Genomic DNA, 20,183 nt, shown 5'->3' on the forward strand with positions numbered 1-20,183 from the left:
GACAGTGGAATTATCAGACTTTTGGGTTTCTACATGGTGATCACTTTTGAACGTCTAGTGCTATGGGCCCATGTGCTCTTCCTTTTTTCTCTTTTTAGTATCTCCTTTTCCTCCTTACTGAAATACCCACTTTCACCCCCTTCCTCACCTACTTCTCTCCACCACCCGCTATTCCCTTCCTGTCCCACTTGTCTTGCTTAAGCTAACAAATGATCAGCCATCATAAAGGAAAATGAATGCTGAAGTTACTAGGTTTGAGTTTATGAATTCAGGGATAAAATTGTCTAACTCATTTAGAATTTCCTTAAAAGAACCATGGCAATTGGCACATTTAGGAAGACAGTGTACCTGCCATGTTGCGGGAAGGAGGAAGGAAATAACACTGGCCTCAGAGCCTCAGGAAAAGCTGAGAAAATTAGGACAGCATTAGAGAAAGGTGTCATGATTGTAAAGACTCCCTGCTCAGGGAGTTATTAAAGCTGTCTGAAAGCAAAGGAAACAAGACAACAGTATATTCAACAGGAATCTGAGGGCTGTCAATGAAAACAAAGTGTTTACTTGAATTTTAAGTGGATTACAATTCAGTCCTGCTCTAGTGCTTCATTCATGGTGTGAAGTTCTCAATGGCTTTGCTGGGGGAGTATGAACCCTAAGAGGGCCATCCGTGATAAGTGTAGTGACAGGCTGTCAGTCCAGCATCTAAGGACCAGTCTCGCTAAATTTCAGTCAGAGCAACCCTTGAAGATCATCTACTACATATTAGCGGGCAAGAGATCTCAATCAGTGAAGGAAATAGTTATAAAGTGTTTAGATTATCTCTTTGATTGTCACAGTAATCCCATGAGGCTAGGTTTTCATTTCCTCATTTTACTGGTTTGGGTTTTTTTTTTCCCCATCATGTGTCTTTAAAACAATTATTGCACATTTCAATACACAAAAGAACAAGAGGTCTGCATAAGATGGAAGGAACGAAACAAGAATTTAGTGCCTGTTATGTGCCAGTGCTAAGTTCTTTACAAACATCCCATTTAATCCTCACAACAACCCTGAAAGGTAAGTGGTATTATTACTACTTTATAGTTGAGGAAACAGGCAGTCAGAGATTATAACTGACTTGTCCAGGCTCAAGCTAGTATCTGAAGCTGACTGAACTCAGGTCTTCCTGACTACAGGGCCAGAACTCCACCGACCACACCATTCAGTTGCCTCTATACAAAGTGTAAGTCTGTTATGAAGGGTTTTTCCCCTTAGGAATTATTCTATATTGAACTGGATAGTTAACAAAAGTAGTGTCCTCCTAAGCCCTTTGTTTTATTTACTATTAAAGAAATTAAAAATGGAAGGGTCACTGGTTCTGAAGTCAGAGGACTTGGGTTCCCGGGCAAGGAACTGTTTCTTCATCTGTAAGATGACATCAGGGAGGGAGAATGGGAGCTCGATGGCCTCTGAGGTCCGTTTGAGCACTGGACCCACGACCCTGGTTTTTTTTTCCCTCTTTTTCCAGGTCTATCCCTACCCATTATCACGCCATCCCCATCTTCCCTTGTAACAAATACGTCCTGTCTATCGAAAAAATCAGCACCCTGGCCAGGTCTGAGGACGCGCATCTGTTTTGTGTATCTTGAGTTCCTTGACCCCGCCGAAGGGCGGGAGGGCAGGGCTCATCAGCAGTCTCTGGATACACCGCCCACCTTGACTGCCAGCCTCGATCACAGGTTTCCGCTGCGAGCGGGCTGCTGGTGGCTGAAACGGCGAGCGTCAGAGGCGGAGTCTGAACCGAGTACCCACCGACCCCACGTCACGCACTCTTCCCGCTACCTTCTGCGAGGCTTCAGTAAGTCACTTCATCTTCATGATAAATGAGGGATTTGAACTCAATAGCCTCTAAGATCCTGTTGTTCCACGAGGGGAGAAGGCGTCTCACGTGCCCTGCCTCTCAGAGCGAGTATTCTGGACCGCGAGGCTCAGGGAAGCTGAGGTGACCCGGACGCCCGGGGAGAGGCGCACAAGGAGGCGGGAGGCCGGTGAAAAGGTATTTAAAAATGGAAGATAAACTTTGTTTTCAAAAATTCTGGTGAGGCCGGTCTTACAATAGGAAAAAAATTAAAGGAAGTTATGTTTTTCCACCCTCGTTCCTACACCAAATGACCCACTTCTCTCAGGAGCAGAACTCAAGCGAGTACCATTAATATCATAGTTAAATTACATTATGGATGAAAATAGCTTTGGGGAAGTTGGCATGGGAATCTAACACCGCCTCAATAGGAAAATGCAGAGTTCCACATAATTTATAAAATAATATTTGGAGCACAATCTGTCCTAACCTGGAACACTGGGCTGATTAAACCAAAGTTCTAGTCAAATGACTATTCCTTATCTGTAAAATTGGGATAATAACTGTCGTACCTATATCACAAAGCTATCATAAGGACCAAATGAGATGTTTACAAAAAAAGGTTTTTTAAACTATGAAGCACTATACAAATTTAATATAACATTGTAGAAAGCAACATGGTATAGTGCTGAGTACGAAAGCACTTTGTAAACTGCTAAAGCTATGCAAATATAAAATATTTCACTCTTGTTTAGCATGTTGTTTGTAAGAGATTACAACTGGTATAAACTGATTTTTCTATAAGATGGTCCCTATTCAAAATTATTTGCTAAAATGTGAAAATTAACAAAGCACATATTCACCTTGCCAAAAGTTACAATATCATCTGTCCTCCAAACAGTACAGATACTGAATCCTTTTATTCTTATTGCCAGACTGTACCTGAGATAATACATCTAGAGCTGCCAATCTCAGGTATTTCACACCAAAAAGATACCTTAAGTATTTTCTTCATTTGAGTTTAACAAACTTTCCCAACAGAATTCCCATTTGGTTTCATTTGGCACATATGTGGACTCTTCTATACGTAGAGAAAGGCAATGTGGTACAGTGGGAAGTGCACCAGGGTCACCTACCACTTCTCACTGTGACTTGGAGCAAGTCAACTCTTCACCTTAAAGTCACTCATCTAAAACATGAAGAGGCTAATCGATTGGGCCTCTAAGGTCCCTTTTGGCTCTACATCTACAAACCTGAAATCAAATCCAGCTTCAGACACTTTTTAACTGTATGATCCTAGGCAAGTCCCTTAAGTTCTGTCTGCCTCAGTTTCCCCAACTGTAAAATGGAGATAATAATAACACCTACCTTGCAGGGTGGTTGTAAGAGTCCAATAAGATAATATTTGTAAAGTGCTTTTACCATGTGCTTTTTTTTTTTTCACTATGTGCCTGGCACACAGAAGACACAATATAAATGCTTGCTATAGTCATCATTATTATTACTTTTAAGCACCTATGAGTTTGCCAGGCAATATACTAGACAATGGGGATACAAAGACAAAAATAAAACAGCCCCTTGCCCTTTAGGAACTTACATTTGTCAAGGAATATAGATGTACACATATATACAAAGTACACAAGGATATACAAAATAAATACAAGGCAAAGTCAACATTGGGCAACCAGCAGCTAAGGGTATCATAAACAGCCTCGTGTAGAAGACATCTGACATGGATTTAGAAGGAAAAAGGGATTAGATGAGAGGCAGAAGTGAGGAGGGAATCCATGTCTGGTATGCAGGACTGCCTGTGCAAAGGCAAGGAGACAGGAGATGAAATGTGAGGACAGCAAAGAGGCTGATTTGGCTGGACTACAGAACGTGTGAAAATGAGTCAAGTACGATAAGCCTGGAAATACATGCTCGTCCAGGCAGCTGATTCAAGAGAAAGCTGGGGGACATGGCTGGCATGTTGGATGACAAAGTTAGAATCCAGATCCTGGCAGGCTTAGACCACAGGGTTGAATCCAATTAGATGAAATTTAATAGCATTAAATATTAAGTCTTATACTTAGGTTCAAAAACTCATCTCCACAAATACAAAACGGGGGAACCATGACTAGAGAGAAACTAGTCTGAGAAAGAGCTGGGACTGAAGCAAGTTCTATAGGAATCAAGTGGGATATGACAGCCAAAAAGCTAATGCGGTCCTCCTACGTGGCACCAAGAAGCAGAGGGGAAGGTGACTGTGCCACAGTGACTCCAGACTTCTCAGGCCATATCTGTAATACTGTGCTCAGTTCTGGGTTCTACAATTTCAGAAGGAAACTGATAACCTTTAAAGTCTCCAGTTCTTGTCCTGCTGAGCTGGAGTGAAAAATTAGGAGTTAACGGTGGATGTCACAAAGGCAGATTTCAAGTCAATGAATAGGATTTCTGAACAACTCGGGCAGTCCAAAGGGGAATGGCCTGTCTCTGGGGTCAGAGGATCCCCCGCATCAGAGGTCTTCAAACAAAAGCTTGATGTTCCCTTGTCAAATATATTGTAGAGGAGAATCTTGTTCAGCTAAGGTTCCTTTCTCTCTCTGGGGTTCTATAAAAATGTGCACCTATGTGTATATAGATTTAAAGTTTGTGAATAATAGAATCATTAAATGCTAGATGACATTATAAATTTGTTTCTGAAATACTTTTTAAAACAATTCATAAACCATATATATGTATATCGATGTATATGTGAGCAGATACATAATGTGTATGTATATATGTGTACACATACATAGATATAAACATATACATGAGGAGTATGGCAATGTTTTAAAATTAGGTTTAAAACACATTTAAAATTACTAATCCATCACTTATGGCACTAGTATTTACAAACTTTTTAAAAAATGGGACATATTTGTGCTTAGAATGTTTACACTAACCTGATGTATTTAGTACACACAGCAGGGCATTTTTCTAAACAGATGTTTCTAAAGATTTCTCTACAAAAGGCTACATAAAACAAGTCTTAAAAAATATAAAATGCTATTATGTTTTTTCATATTTACTTTTTTTATGCTTTTCACACCAACCATAGTAACTTTTCCTAACCAAGTAGATACTTTCATCTTTCTAATCTCAGATACTGTTGCTTGCTCAGATCAGCATACTACATCCATGTATCCCCTGGTTCTCTGAGCACACTCTTTTCTTGCTGCCATCTCAGTTGTAGTAGCAAGAGGCCGATGATTCTGATATCCATCATTTCCAGTCACTTCAACTGCAAGATGACCTTAAAAGACAAATTGAAGGAAAAAGTCAGGTTGTCTCATAATGGGATGTTGTTATAATGCTAAAATGAAATGCTTTTTAAAAGATGGGGAAAAAAATACGAAGAACTATGTTATTCTACTATCATGACTGATAATTGACATATGTCATTCACTTAAGGGACTGGGTTGATGAGCAAAGCTAGACAGTTTCACTTGTCAAATCACTGCTGTTGAACTCATTCTGTGGCCTGCCTAGAAACCCTGTGGTTCCAAACTGAAAACACAGAATGTTAAGACTGGGAGGACCCGACGAGCAAATCTAGTCCAACCCCTTCTCACTGACAGATGAGGAAACTAAGCCCCCCAAAATGAAATGACTCCACCAGATCACCAGGTCTTGACTCCAATATCCCTTTCATTCCACCCTACCACCTTTATTCCATATCACAGACATTAGTCTCTGCTTTTCTACACTATTAGCCACAAAGTCAAATCAAATCAATAAACACTGATTCAGTGCCTACTTTGTTTCATGCGCTGGGTTACGTGATGGGGATACAAAGAAACGAAAAAGAATGGCCCCTGCCCTCAAGGAGCTCACAGTCTAGGGGGGGAGACATGCAAACAACTATGGGTAAATAAGACATAGACAAAAATGGAGATAACTAATAGAAGGAAGGCACTATTGTTAAGGGGGATCAGGAAGTAGGATTTTAACTAGGACTGGAAGGAAGTCAGGGAAGCCAGAAGGTGGAGTCTCCACCACAGCAAAACACAGGCACAGATACATATAAACACCAATTCATATTTTACTCATGCAGCTCTAAGGATAATAAAGCCCTGAAGATTAAAACACACATACAAACTTAAACACAAAACTGTTCAATAACATGACAATACCTTATTAGCTGCTTCCAACGAATTTATTAAATTCTGCAGTTCTTCTTTATTCATTTCAACAGCATACTGTTTAATGTCACCATTTTCCTTTACATCTAGATCAAGGTTCAGAAGTAGCACTTGCAATGTGGCAATCTTATCACTAGATAGAGCAAGCTATTTAAAACAAAGAACATAGTAGTTAGGAAAAAAATTAAACAAGACTATTAATTAAACATTTTGAACCTAACAGCATATTTTTAGAGGGTAACTTTACCTGCTATGAAGTGTGGAAGAAACTAAATAAATCAAATCCATATAAAATCACAATCATGAGGCTTAATTAATGAACAAATAGATGCCAGCCTACTTTCTTTTCTGCTTTCCACAATTATTAAGTGCCTACTATGAGCACAGGCACAAAGTCTTAGTTTGATGCTTCATCCTGGTGTGGAAGGTGATCGTGGTTTCTCAAAGGCCGGGCCAGGCCAGCCCAGCCGAGCACAAGTCTGGGCAGCTTCCAATACACTAGAAAGGCTTCAAGTGTGGCAATGGCACTAATCTGACTTCCAAGGAGCCTAAATAAGTATGAAGAGGCTCTTCCCCAGGAAGCTCTCCCCTTGAAATCTCTTAAGTCGTTGGTTATGGCAATTCATGAAATAAAAATAAACACAAAATGGCCCTCAGTACTACAAGACCACTTCTGTTTTTGCAGGCATAATGCTAGATGGTGATAAGAATTGCAGATTTTAGGCCACATATAAACTTTGACTTAGTTACTGGCATTCTAAATGTCACATCTTTCTCCAATGATCAACAAATAGGCATGCTATTTTAGCAACTGAATCACATCAATTTTGACATTTAAGTTATCAGTAAACCAGAAGAAAAAAATAAGTTACAGCTAAATGGAAAAATGACTCACGGGTTCTCTTGGAAAGGGAAATGAAGGAACTGGCAGATTTGTTAGATTATGTACTTAAAGGCAGTAAGAAACATCTTATGGGATATTTGGTCATCTCGAAAAGCAGTACTCATTAGTATTTGCAAAACAACCACTATAAAAATAACTACAGCCTAATAGCTATTACAAAAGATAAAGAGATAGAGAAACTCTACAGAAAATTTGATAAGACCCTTCAAATTTAATCAACACGTACTCTTCTACCTGGCAACTTCACTGCAAACACAGGAATACGTGACAATGAAAATAAACTGGAAAAAATGAATGAGGAACAAAGGAATGACAGAGACTAAGACCTGGAGGCTATACAGAAGTCTCCTAAGTACATACATTAATATTTTCTTCAAGAAAAGAACTGGCAGGGGGCAGCTAGGTGGCGCAGTGGATAGAGCTTCGGCCTTGGAGTCAGGAGGACCTGAGTTCAAATCCAGCCTCAGACACTTGACATTTACTAGCTGTGTGACCCTGGGCAAGTCACTGAACCCCGATTGCCTCACACAAAAACCAAAACAACAACAACAACAACAAAAAAAAAGAACTGGCAGGTATTGGTCATGAAAATAATATCATTAATGTGAAACTGATTATATTTTAACAAACAGAATATGACTCATCACTGATAAATCAGCTATCTCCACTAACTCATTTCAAAAAAATTCAAAGCTATAAGTTTAAAGTGAGAAGGAAATAAGGTGGGCAATGGACATGATGCAAACAACTGATTGATATTAAAAACCGAGTAATGAACAGAAGAAAAGGCCCAGATTATAATAATTTCATGTCAGTGTAAATCATGGACCAAAAAAATGAAACCAAAAGAATTTTAAAAGTGCTTTAGTCTGCAAAGTTGACTTATTTGCCAAGTGCAAAGATATGGTAGCCAAAGGCACCGCTACTTTAGACTGTACTCCTCTGTAAAATCAGCTTTAATAAAGCTTTCAGAGAAATCTAATTAAGCAGTCCTTTCAAGTACATTCAAGGATGAAAATAGATGGAGGATAATGAAGAAAAGAAAACAGAAACAACCTCCAAAGATTACTAAAATAAATTATTTTTACAATTGAATACAGCCTCTCTTCTAATGTCACAATCCTAGATGCGCTTAGAGAAACTGGAGATGGCACTAAAGAAAACAAAGACAGAAAAACCAGCTGCATCAGACTAAAGGTAAAATCTATGACAGAGGTAACCCAATTATGAAGACATTATAAAATCAATTTACAAGGTTATCTGAAGAAAGGAAAGATACTAAAGGTGTAGAAAAAAACCTCAGACCTTATTAATTTGCACCCCCCACCCCCAAAAGGCTACTGAGAAAACATCTACTACTACGTACTATTTTCCCATTTACATAAATTTTCTATGAGAATCAGAATCATCAAGGGTACTGTCTAAAAGGGTATTAGTGGACAACAGTCAAGCTTTCCTAAGCAATACTGTAAAGCAACCCAGATTTTTACTATCACACAAATGACTAAAAGATGTAGCAAATACAAGAGATCAGCAACCACTCCAAAATTTGGCCTAACCACTTACACAGGAAAAACCCAGTGGAAAAAGAAGGTCTATTTCACAAATTAGGACATCTAGATAGCTAAAAGACCTAAAGAATTTGTCCATCAGGGAGAAAGAGACAGAGAGACAGAGAGACAGAGAAAGAGAGGGTGTGTGAGTGTGTGTGAGACAGTACAAATGGACAAGATAGGTCCAAAATTTGATAGGAGATAAGGCTAGACTGCTTTCAACAAATTGCAAAGCTCACTTAATGACTCCAAACTCCCAGAAATAAAGAATAATTTTTTAATACCAATATTCTACTGGTGTTATGTTAGGTTATGGATGTGTGTCACAGAACACTGTAGCCTCTCAAGAACTAAAAAAAATGAGTATCACACAGAGGGCAATGGAGAGGTACATGGTGAGTGATATCACAGAGGCATTGTATAAATGAAAAAGAAAGTGAGCTGTCCACAAGGTGAGAGTCAGAGATAACAGGTTAACAGCTCAGCTCATGCAATATCATGAAAATGTGAGGAAGCCCCTAGAATGTTGGGTGGATCCCCCTACAGCAAATTTATGTGAATATAGGGACAAAAGTAAGCAGGATGGCAGTGATTTGCATCATGCAGTCTTTGATGCAGTGACAAAGGCCTCCTTGCTATTATTCCAACAAGACACTCCATCTACCAACTCTGCTTTTTCACTGACTGTCCCCAAAATCTGGAACTTTCTCACTCCTCGAGTCTGTCTTCTAGCTTCCTTCATGACCCAGCTAAAATCCCACCTTCTAACAAAAGCCTTCCCTAATTCCCTTTAATGTGTTCTCTCTATCGATTATCTCCAGTTTATCCTGTTGATATCTTGTTTGTACATCATTGTTTTCATATTGTCTCACCTATTAGACTGTGAGTTCCTTAAGAGACAGGCTATCTTTTGACTCTCTTTGTATCCCCAGTGCTTAGCACCGTGCCTGGCATATAGTAGAAGCTTAATAAAAGTTTACTGATTGACTAGAGGGAACACAAACTTGATTATATCAATTTGAGTTTTTCCAGAAAAGAGCCAAGAACTTTCCCAGGCACTGAGATATGCAAAGTTTGTATAAAAAGCCATCTTTCTCTTCATGAAATTTACAATTTGAGAGGGATATGAGATACAGTACATAATATCACATGTTAAATGCAGTAGAGAGGCATAAAACAAAGTACTACAGGAGGACCAGGGGGAAAAGATTACTACTGACAGGAGAGGCTCAGCTTCACAGAGGAGGTAGCTGGGTAGGGATTCAATAGTACTATAATCCTACTTCAGAAATCTCCAATATCATTTTCTATTTGAAATTATTATGGTACTGTGAACAGGATGTAACAAAGACTTCACTCAAAAAACAAACCATAATAGTCACAAGTACTTAAATTCTGCCCATTTCAAGCAAGTGGGAAGAAAAAGCATTCCAAAGATAGGAAAAAAGTGGGGAGCCATGGAGGTTAAACACAAGTAATGTTTGGAGACAAATTCCAATCTGGTTGTTGGGCCTTAAATTCCTTCCTCAGATAAAAGAGGACAGAGAAAGAAAAGTAATTTTGAGCACAAGGTGTTGAATCAATAGTGACGCCACAGAAGGAAACCAAGAACAACAGGTTTAGAGGGAAAGATAATGATAAGTTTAGAAGAAAAGATAATGTTTTAGCCATGTTGAGTATGAGGTGCCAGACAGACAATCAGGTGGATATGTCCTATATAGGCAGCTGAAGATGTAGGATGTGACTCAGAAGGGAAGCTAAAGCTAGTGATGTAGATTTAGAAAGCACATACATAAAGTTAAGAGTTCAGCCATTGCCAGAGAGAAGATATATAAAGAGAAAAATGCCAAGGGCAGAATCTTAGAAAACATCCACATTAAGGATAGTTGCTTAGAACTACTCCCTAGAAGAACAAATCATATACCACTTCCATAATATTTATGAGGCATAAGTATTTTAGTAATCTAACTCATGCTGTTTTGTTTTGAGTTAGGAGCTCAATACATGTGTTTGACTATTTCAATGTAATTACATACTTCTATTTAAGGCTTAAAAGATAATAGATTTCAGAAAATTATTTTACCTAAACAGATTCTAAAAATAATACACTTTAGATACGCATCAAAAAAGGAAAAAAGAGCAATTTTACTGAAGTTTTAAGTGATCAAAACATGATTTCAACATACAATCCCAATTATATACTCTTACCTTTAACTGCCAATCAAAATCCTGTAACTGAGCAGAGGAAATGGCAATTATTTCTCCTAAGAGAGCTTTCCTAATTTCATCTTTCCGGCTTTTCAAACACTTCATGATTGTTTTCTGATGATCAGAGCTTAAGTGATTCAATTGCTCAATCACCTTTGAAATTTAAAAAAAAAAGTTTTTCTGTTTTTAAAAATAGAACATGCATTTAAAGGCAAAATAAAACAACATAGTTTGCATGGTCAATAAAACATAATCAGAATAATTCTGGCTGATATTTTCAAAATTTATCTTTCCTGGTAGTTTTTAGAAATAAAAGTTTATCCCATATCCAGGATGTTCAAATTTGCAAATGAAGGAGTCACAACCAGCCAATTAGAAAACATAAAAATTTTTGTTCTTCAAGTTTCTGTCTCAAGTTCAAAGAACACAGGATTTGTAATGAGAGGACCTGAGATTAAATCCTAGATCTGCTATTTACTACCTGTGTGCCCTTAGGAAAGTTACAACCTCTATAAAATGAGGGGGTTGATTCAGATGACCACAAAGGATCTTTCTAGCTCTAACTACTATAATCCATTTGTTTTCATCTAGTTGCCCTCCCAGTAAAATCCTAAACACATGAAAATTAAACCTAGGTAGAATGTGTGAAAATTCCAAGTTCTGGCAAAGTGGCTGCCTCCCATTGCTTCATCCGCTGGTATCAAAAACTCAATAAGCAATAGCCAAGTTTGAGCACTATTCCAAAATGCTTTCGAGCTGGGGACAGTTTATGAACCAATAAACTAAGAAATAAATATGATTAAACATTTCCTGAGCACATACTTCTTATAAACCTTATATTACGTGCTTTAGGGGATAGAAAAGGAATAACACATACTCATCACCCTCAAGGAGATTCCAATCTAGTAGAGGAAATTGGCTATATATAAAACAATGATAATAACAGATACCTTATATCTTGTATTATGAACCTGTAAGAATAGTATCAGAAGTACTAAAGCTAAGAATGAGCTAAGGCTGATGGAGAAAAGTAAAGATAACAAAAAGGTTTTCTTTCTTCCTTTTTTTTTAAACCTATATTGGGGAAGGGAGGAGGCTCAAAGAAGGAATAGGCCTACTCCTCCATGGGGATAGGGCAATGATAACTAACAAAGAAGGCAGAGCTATTCAACTCTCCTTTGGCTGACATTTTCTCTAACAAGGAAGATCTTCCTAAGTCAAATAAAGAGACAGTAAGACGGGGCAGCTAGGTGGCCCAGTGAATAGAGCACCAGCCCTGGGAAGTCAAGAGGACCTAAGTTCAAATCTGCCCTAAGACCAAACACTTGACACTTACTAGCTGTGTGACCCTGGGCAAGTCACTTAAACCCAATTGCCTTAAAAAAGAAAAAAAAGAGAGAGAGACAGTAAGAGACCATCTAGTTGATGTTCAAGTATTCTAACCTAGAAGAACTACATCCTAAGCTACTGAAAAACTAGTAGAGGTATTTATTTTTAAATACTTTATCATTCAAAATTTTATTATCAGAATAGCATTCCTAATTACACTGAATTCATGAGATTTTGCTATGTCACAAACATGCATCAAGAATGGCATAGGTATCACAGTGTATCATAAATTTTTCTAGAATTCAGCCAACAAAAATCTAAGATGCTAATTACCAAAAGACTAATTTGAGGTGTGATTACCTTTTCAAAATCTCTATTTTTACCAATGACAGTTTTGAAAAATTTGGAAAGATCTTCCAGAACATTAATCCACTCTGCTGAATCCCAAATATTTTCATAATCCTTAAACTGAGGATAAGTACGGCCACAAATGCCATCAATTACTTTGTGAAGAAGCTGTAAAGAGGAGGGAATTATTTCATTAAATTCAATTAGTATATTTGCTTTTACTATAGCGCTCACATATTCTAACAAAAGCACTAATAATGTTATAACAATTCAAAATCTAAGCATTTTCATATAACTGGTTTACTGAAAAGTTATTCAAATGTTTCAAACATTCTAGAAATGTTATTTATCTCAAAACCTGAAAGGTAGGTGAAATATATATGAAATTCATTTCGGGTCTTTTCCTACAAAGTATAGGGCTGCTTTACCAAAGTATCTTCTTTTTATAAAAGATTCCTTTTTAGAGATAAAGTCTTACAGTAACTCATAATTAACTATCAAATTCAAACCACTTCTTCATTCTCTTTGCTTTCAAAGATCTGTAAACTCCTATCTACATTGTCCATTGTGTCAACATCCACATCTGCTCCCCAAATGACCAAAGTTAAATCCAATTCCTTTATGCTCTTTTACACCAGGCATTTACAAGTTAAAACCAATTGTATATGTGCCAGATGTAAGAAGCCAGAGCATAAAGGCTGTCACTACCAAGAACCCAATCAAAATAACAAAAAAGTGGCCCCGTTCTCCTCCCCAATCCCTTCAAAACTAGGAAAGCACCACTGGTTCACAAAATATTTTTGACTACATATATCCATATCTGTACCTAGTGAAATACACAGCAGCTATCTTGTTACAAATGATGAAGAGAAAAAGAGAGGATTGATATTGGGACACCTATGGGGTTAGCAATTATAATTTCAGGATCCAGCAGACAAGAGTACTCCTTTACCAAAAATCCAATGTATGTGACTACAGCAACATTTCAGAGAATCACAGGGCTCAGAAGAGACTTCTAACTTTACGAGTTAGCTGATTCAACCCCTCCTGGGCAAGCTCATTTCAAGAAAAAAAAAACTGTACTTTGCAAAACAAAAACGAAAAACTTTTGCTAAAAGAATATTCCTTGCCAGACCCAACCTAATATTTGGTTGGTAAAACATGGGCCCCTTGGTTATGACAGTTCGCCACCAAGCTCGGGAGTACGAGGAGGGGCAGGGGGCGGGGCGGGCGCCGAGCTCAGCAAACCCCGAGCTCGGGCCTCCTCGGCTTCCCGCTCCTCCGCGCTCCCCCTTCACTTCCCTACCGGAGAGAAAAAGAAGGGCAATGGCGGGGGGCGCGACGGGAAGTCCGGCGGTGCACTGCCTTCTTCGCCTCACCTTGGGCCCGAGCTCCGCGGGCAGCTTCTCCAGCCCCCGCAGTGACAGGTCCTCTTCCGCCTCCATTTCCCCTCAACAGCGCAGGGAAACCTGGCTGGACGATCACGTGACACGAGCCCCGTTTCCCCGAGCTCCCATAGGCTCAGCCGCAAAGAGCCTGCTGCTGCGCTCACGTGACCCCTGACGACCCCAGCCGGTGAGTTCCAGGGAAAAGGAAGTGGAGAGACTTGCGCATGCGTGCATCTTAAAGAACCCTTCCTTTTTTTTTTTTTTTTAAGTGGCTCATGAGGGTACTAGAATGTTAGACCTGGCAGGGAGTCTGGGATATTGATCTCACTTCCTCGTTTTACAGAGCGGAAACTGAGGATACTACTTGACTGCTGAGAGGCAGTGCTGTACAGTCAGCGGATAGAGAAAGGGAAGGAAAGAGGGAGGAAAGAGAGAGGGAGGACAGGAGGAAGGGCGAGATAGAGGGAGGGAGGGGCAGAGGGAGAGGGAAGGAGAGAGAAAAGGAAGGAGGAGGAGAAGAGGAGGGAGGGAAAGAAGGAGAGAAGAAAAGAGAAGGGGGAGAGAGGGAGGAAGAGGGGGAGAGAAGGAAAAAGAAAGGGAGAGGGAGAGAAGTAAAGAAAGGAAAGGGGAGAGAGGGAGGGAGAGAAAAGGAGAGAGAGGGAGGGAAAGAGAGAAAGAGAGGGAAGGGGAGAGAAGGAAAGAGAGGGAGGGACAAAGAGGAGGAAGGGGGAGAGAAGGAAAGAGAAAGGGAGGAGGAAAAGAGAGGAAGGGGAGAGAGAAAGAAGAAGAGAGAGGGAGGGGGAGAGAAGAAGAGAAAGGGAAGGAGAGGGAGGGAGGTAGAAAGGGAGAGAGACAGAGGAAGGGAGGGGGAGAGAGGGAGGGAGTGGGAAAGATTAGTGAGACTGTAGGGACATCGAGGGGGTTAATAGGCTAGAGATAATGGGAGAATCACTTGTGCAGGTGGAAGAAGGCAAGGAGAAGGGCCACTTTGTGTGAAGGTGGGATGAAGGAGGAGATAGCAGCAGAAGGCATTTGAGTGATGTGAGGTGAAGTGTTGGAGAGAAGAGGGAGTGCTTGGTGAATGGCCTCACTTTTTCACTGAAATATGAGGCAAGGTTCTCATCTGAGAGGAGAAGGGAAAGAAGAAATATGGGAGATTTGAGAATTGATTAAAAGATTTGGGAAAAGCTGCTGTGATGGGTAGATCAAAGAAATAACTAAGAAGTGTAAATCAGAAAGCCTGAGTAGGAAGGGGTCCTGCTCTGATACTTACTATATAAGTGAGCAAATAAGGCTCTCTGAGCCTCAGGTTACTTATCTGAAATTTTGACATAATAATATTTGCACTACTTAACCTCACAATGCTGTTTTTAAAAAGGCACTTTTATATGACATAAAGTGGCTATATAAATCAGTTATTACAATTATAGAGATCTATAGGCTACATAAATGTGAGCTATTATTTTTATAACCGGCAGTTAAGAGTATTTATTACAAAATGAAGATTCAGTAGCAATACTTCCAAAAGTCTGCTAACCAGTGAGATATACTACATTACTTCACCGGACCAAAGGCCCCAAACCTCAGTTCATCCAGCGTTTCATTTTAGTGTAGCAATTTTAGAGTTTCTATCACTATATAAAAATCTAGCTTTTCACTAAAGTAGTTGCCAAGGGCCTATTCTGCTGCCTTTATTGAAGCAAAACGTCCGGGAGTTTCAGAAATCGTGATAGTAGAGATTAAAGTTGCCCCAAGTAAGAAGGATACATTCACAAGATGTTATGGGGGTTTTTTAGACAGAAGATAATGCTGATATGATATTGCATATGGTTGCTTTATCATTTGTTTTTGTTTTTTGTTTTTTTTTTAATCTGTTTTTTCTTCGTTACAAGGAATGGGTTCATTGAGGTCCTCTTGGTAAATGACTACCATAAGCAACAAAAGGCACCAATAAAACATTTATTTAAAAATAATCCTGGCATTCCTTCAGGAAGGATCTAACTGATCTCATTCACTCATAAATAGTAAAGGAACTATTGATTCTGTATACATTTATCAAAATAATCCTAAAGACTCAACTTTCTAAGAAACTGCCTGTAAAAGCATCCACAATTACTTACACAACCTAGCCCAAACTGAATTGCCAAATTACCATTCATCGTCACTTTAGATTTTATGAAGCTAATATTTAACTCTTAAATAGAACTTGTTTATTTATAGTGATGACATACATATATACTGGTTGTCACAATGGGTAGAGGATGGGACTTAAACTTAAATAATTCCTGAGTTCAAATCTTACCTCAAACACTTACTAGCTATTTAACCCTGGACAAGTCATTTAACCTGCTATTCTCAATTTCTCTATCTGTAAAATTATCTACCCAAAAGGCTTATTGTGAGGATCAGAGATAAATACACAGTACTTTGTAAATGATGAAGTACTGTAGAAATACCAGCTATTTTTTTTTTAGGTATTCTAATCCTTTATGTATGGGATAAACAATTATTTGAAAATAAGTTTTTCTTCTTTCTAAAACAGTTTAGGAATTTTTACGTAGATCACAAAAATATTGAAGGAGAAGTACTATATTGTAACACATCAACTTAAAATGGGCAGTTCAGTCATCTTCATTCATGACAAACTCAAAAAACGGGATTGAATATAGAAATTAAATGAGGAAAGTTAGAATTTATTTTTATCAAAGTATGTCATAAACCTACATTGTTGTTGTTTAGTCATTTCTTTAGTTCAACTCTTTGTGACTCTATTTGGGATTTTCTTGGCAAAGAAACCGATTGCCAATTCCTTCCCCAGCTCCTTTTACAGATGAGAAACTGAGACAAACAGAGTGAAGTGACTTGCCCAGGGTCATGCAGCTAGTAAGTGTCTGAGGCCAAATTTGAACTCAGAAAGATGAGTCTTTAGGACTCCAGGCATGGCACTCTATTCCTGATCAAACTGTTTAATTAACCAGACTCAATGTGTTTAGCGTATCTATTGGAATTAATTTTTTAAAGTGATTATCTTACTACTGTCCCAGATTTTTTACTTAATGAATATATGCACTTTAGATTAATGATTATTTGAGGCAAATGAAAAATGCTTATCTGAACATAGAGTTATACTTTAACAATGACACCCAGAGAAAGTGTCATTATGGCATTACATGCAAAAAAAGGGTACAAGCATTTATTAAGCACCTACTGTATGCCAACTGCTGTGCTAAGCATTTTAGAAATATCTCATTTGATCCTCACAACAACCCTGTGAGGAAGGTGCTGTTATCATCCCCCTTTTACAGATGAGGAAACTGAGGCAAACAGAGGTAAAGTGACTTGCCCAGAGTCACTCAGTTCAGTAATGTCTGAGGTTGAATTAACCTCCAGGTCTTCCTAATTCCAGGCCCAGTACTCTATCCCCAGGCTACCTAGCAGGAAAAAAACAAAACAAAACAAAAAGCCACTAGAGTTGTCATTATTATGTCGAGAGATTTATCAGGAATCATAAACTTTTAAAGAAGACTTTCTCATCTTTCTAACAATAATACTAGTAAATAACTTATTTCTGTGTACTTTTAATTGCAGGAGAGTACTTTTGAAATATCCCTTAATATTTTTTGGCAGATGGTGGACTGTTGCTTTTTCGGGTAGAAGCAAACTCGGGAAAATACATTGCACAGCAGTTGTAGAGCAGTGGAGAATGTCCTGGACAAAGCATAGAAATCCTAGACTAAATCAAGGACTGGGTATAAGCAGGGAATGCCAATGGGCACAAAGCTAGGATGAAGAATAAACATATAGACTGACCTCACTCTTACTCTGAGTTATGTGGACCATGTAGGTCTATGGAAAGAGTTGGCTCTCTAGCAAACCATAATCTTTCTCTACTTGGGAAGACTTCAGTCCAGAATGATGCAATAATTCTGAAATAACTATATGGCCTCCTGGAGAAAGCAGGGCTTATTGAAGATGGAAGGGTTTTCTTGATTGTTTATAAGTTCTGCAGTGTCTATCTTTTGCCTCTTTTTGTATCTCCAGTGCTGAGCACAGTGCCTGACACATAGTAGGCACTTAATAAATGTTTGTTGATTGATTATGGATTGATTTGGATTAGGTTAAATACAGCCTGTCCTACAGCAATATTTTTAATTAATAAATTTATTTATTTTTAGTTTTCAACAACCACTTCCATAAGATAGTGAGTTCCAAATTTTCTCCCCATCTCTCCCCTCCCCCCACCCCAAGATAGCATGTAAATTGATATAGGCTCAACATATACATTCATATTAAACCTATTTTCACATTAGTCAGTTGTAAAGAAGAATTAGAACCAATGGGAGCAACCACAAGAAAAAAGAAAAAAAGAGAGAAAAAGCAAATATGCTTCGATCTGCATTCAGATTCCATAGTTCTTTTTCCAGATGTGGATAGCATTTTTCATCATGAGTCTTTTGGAGTTGTCTTAGATCCTTTCATTGCTAAGAACAGATAAGTCCTATAGCAATATTTTGTTAGCCTAAATGCTTGGGTTAGAGCTAAGGGCTAGCTTCCTTTTTCTTTTCTTTTCTTTTCTTTAATTTTTAAATTTTATTTTTTCCAATTACATATAAAAACAATTTTAAATATTTAAAACATTTTTAATTTTGAGTTCCAAATTCTCTCTCTCTCTCCCTTTCCTCCCCCTCCTTGAGAAGGCAAGTAATTTGATATAGATTATACATGTGCAGCCATGAAAAACATTTCCATATTAGACAAGTGTGAAAGAAAACAGACCAAAAGCATTAAAAAAAAAAGAAAAATAAAGAAAGTTTTAAAAAGTATGCTTTGACTTGCATTCAAGCTCTATCACTTCTTTCACTGGCAGTGGATAGCAATTTTTTTTTATTAAATATTTTATTTCTTCCCCAATTGCATGTAAAAACAATTTTAACATTCTTTTTTTTCAAATTTTAAGTCCCAAATTCTCTTCCTTCCCCCCTCATTGAGAAGGCAAGCAATTTGACATAGGTTTTACATGTGTAGTCATGCAAAACACATTTCCATGTAAGTCATACTGTAAACAAAAACCCAGACAAAAAGAAACAAAATAAGAAATATAAAGAAAGTAAAGAAAAAGTATGCTTCAATTTGCGTTCAGACTCCACCAGTTCTTTCTCTGGAGATGGACAGCACCTTTCATCATAAGTCCTACAGAATTGTCTTGGATCATTGTGTTGCTGAGAATGGCTAAGTTATTCACAGCTATCTTCATACAATATTGCTGTTACTGTGTACAATGTTCTCCTGGTTCTGCTCATTTCACTTTGAATGAGATCAGGTAAGTCTTTCCAGGTTTTTCTGGGAGCATCCTGCTCATCATTTCTTATAGCATAATAGTATTCCTTCACAATCATATACAACAATTTGTTCAGCCATTCCCCAATTGATGGGCATTTCTTCAATTTCCATTTCTTTTCCACCACAAAAAAGAGCAGCTATAAATATTTTGTATAGGTCTTTTTCCTTTTGTTTTTTTTTAATTTCTTTGGAATACAAACCTAGTAGTGGTACTCCTTGGTCAAAGGGGATGCATAGTTTTATAGCCCTTTGGACATAGTTCCAAATTACTCTCTAGAATGATTGAAACTTCAACACCAGTGGATTAGTGTCTTAATTTTCACACGTCTCCTCCAACATTTGTCATTTTCCTTTTGTCATATTAGCTAATCGGATAGGTATGGGGTGGTAGCTCAAGATTGTCTTAATTTGCATTTCTCTAATCAGTAGTGATTTATAGCATTTCTTCATATGACTTTAGATAGCTTTGATGACTTTGTCTAAAAACTTCCTGCTCTTATCCTTTGACCATTTATCAATTTAGGAATGGCTCTTATTTCTATAAATTTGACTCTTTTCAATATATTTGAGAAATGAGGTCTTACTTGCTGTAAAAAAATTTTTTTTCACAATAGTGATTACAAACTATGTATTTCCATGTAAGCAGATAGCATTTTTCATCATAATTCCTTCAGAATTATATCATTGTATTGTGGAGAATAGCTAAGTCATTCACAGTTGATCATCGTAATATATTGTTGTTACTATGTACAATGTTCTCCTGGTTCTACTCACTTTATTTTACATCAGTTCATGTAAGTCTTTCCAGGTTTTTCTGAAGCCTTTATGCTTATCATTACTTATAACATAATAGTATTCCACCAAAACTTGTTCAGCCATTCCCCAATTGATGGACATCACTTCAATTTTCATTTCTTTACCACTACAAAAAGAGCTGATTAGTTTCCTTTTTCATGGAGACTTAGATACAAAACAAATTTTAATGTTCCCAAAGGAAATCACAAATGAGAACATGAAACAATATGGAGATTTAAGACAAATCTCTGAGATTAAACCCTGTTCATGTGAGATCTGAGTTATGGGTCTGGGTTACAGGTTATAAATATGAAT

The 20,183-nt window shown here is 38.0% G+C and overlaps 1 protein-coding gene across 1 annotated transcript; it reads right to left on the minus strand.

The window, feature by feature from the left end:
- Positions 1 to 3,314: 3,314 nt before the first annotated feature.
- COMMD8 (COMM domain containing 8) lies at positions 3,315 to 13,890 on the minus strand. The gene is made up of 5 exons (XM_027835994.1): positions 13,725 to 13,890; positions 12,358 to 12,513; positions 10,669 to 10,821; positions 5,995 to 6,150; positions 3,315 to 5,114 (listed from the first exon to the last, which is right to left on the minus strand). Exons 1-5 carry the CDS (start codon positions 13,788 to 13,790, stop codon positions 5,094 to 5,096), a joined length of 552 nt encoding a protein of 183 aa, XP_027691795.1. The 5' UTR covers positions 13,791 to 13,890; the 3' UTR covers positions 3,315 to 5,093.
- Positions 13,891 to 20,183: the final 6,293 nt, after the last annotated feature.

The sequence above is a fragment of the Vombatus ursinus genome, unplaced genomic scaffold, assembly GCF_900497805.2.
Source record: "Vombatus ursinus unplaced genomic scaffold, bare-nosed wombat genome assembly UNPS02014818.1, whole genome shotgun sequence".
NCBI classification, from domain to species: Eukaryota; Metazoa; Chordata; class Mammalia; order Diprotodontia; family Vombatidae; genus Vombatus; species Vombatus ursinus.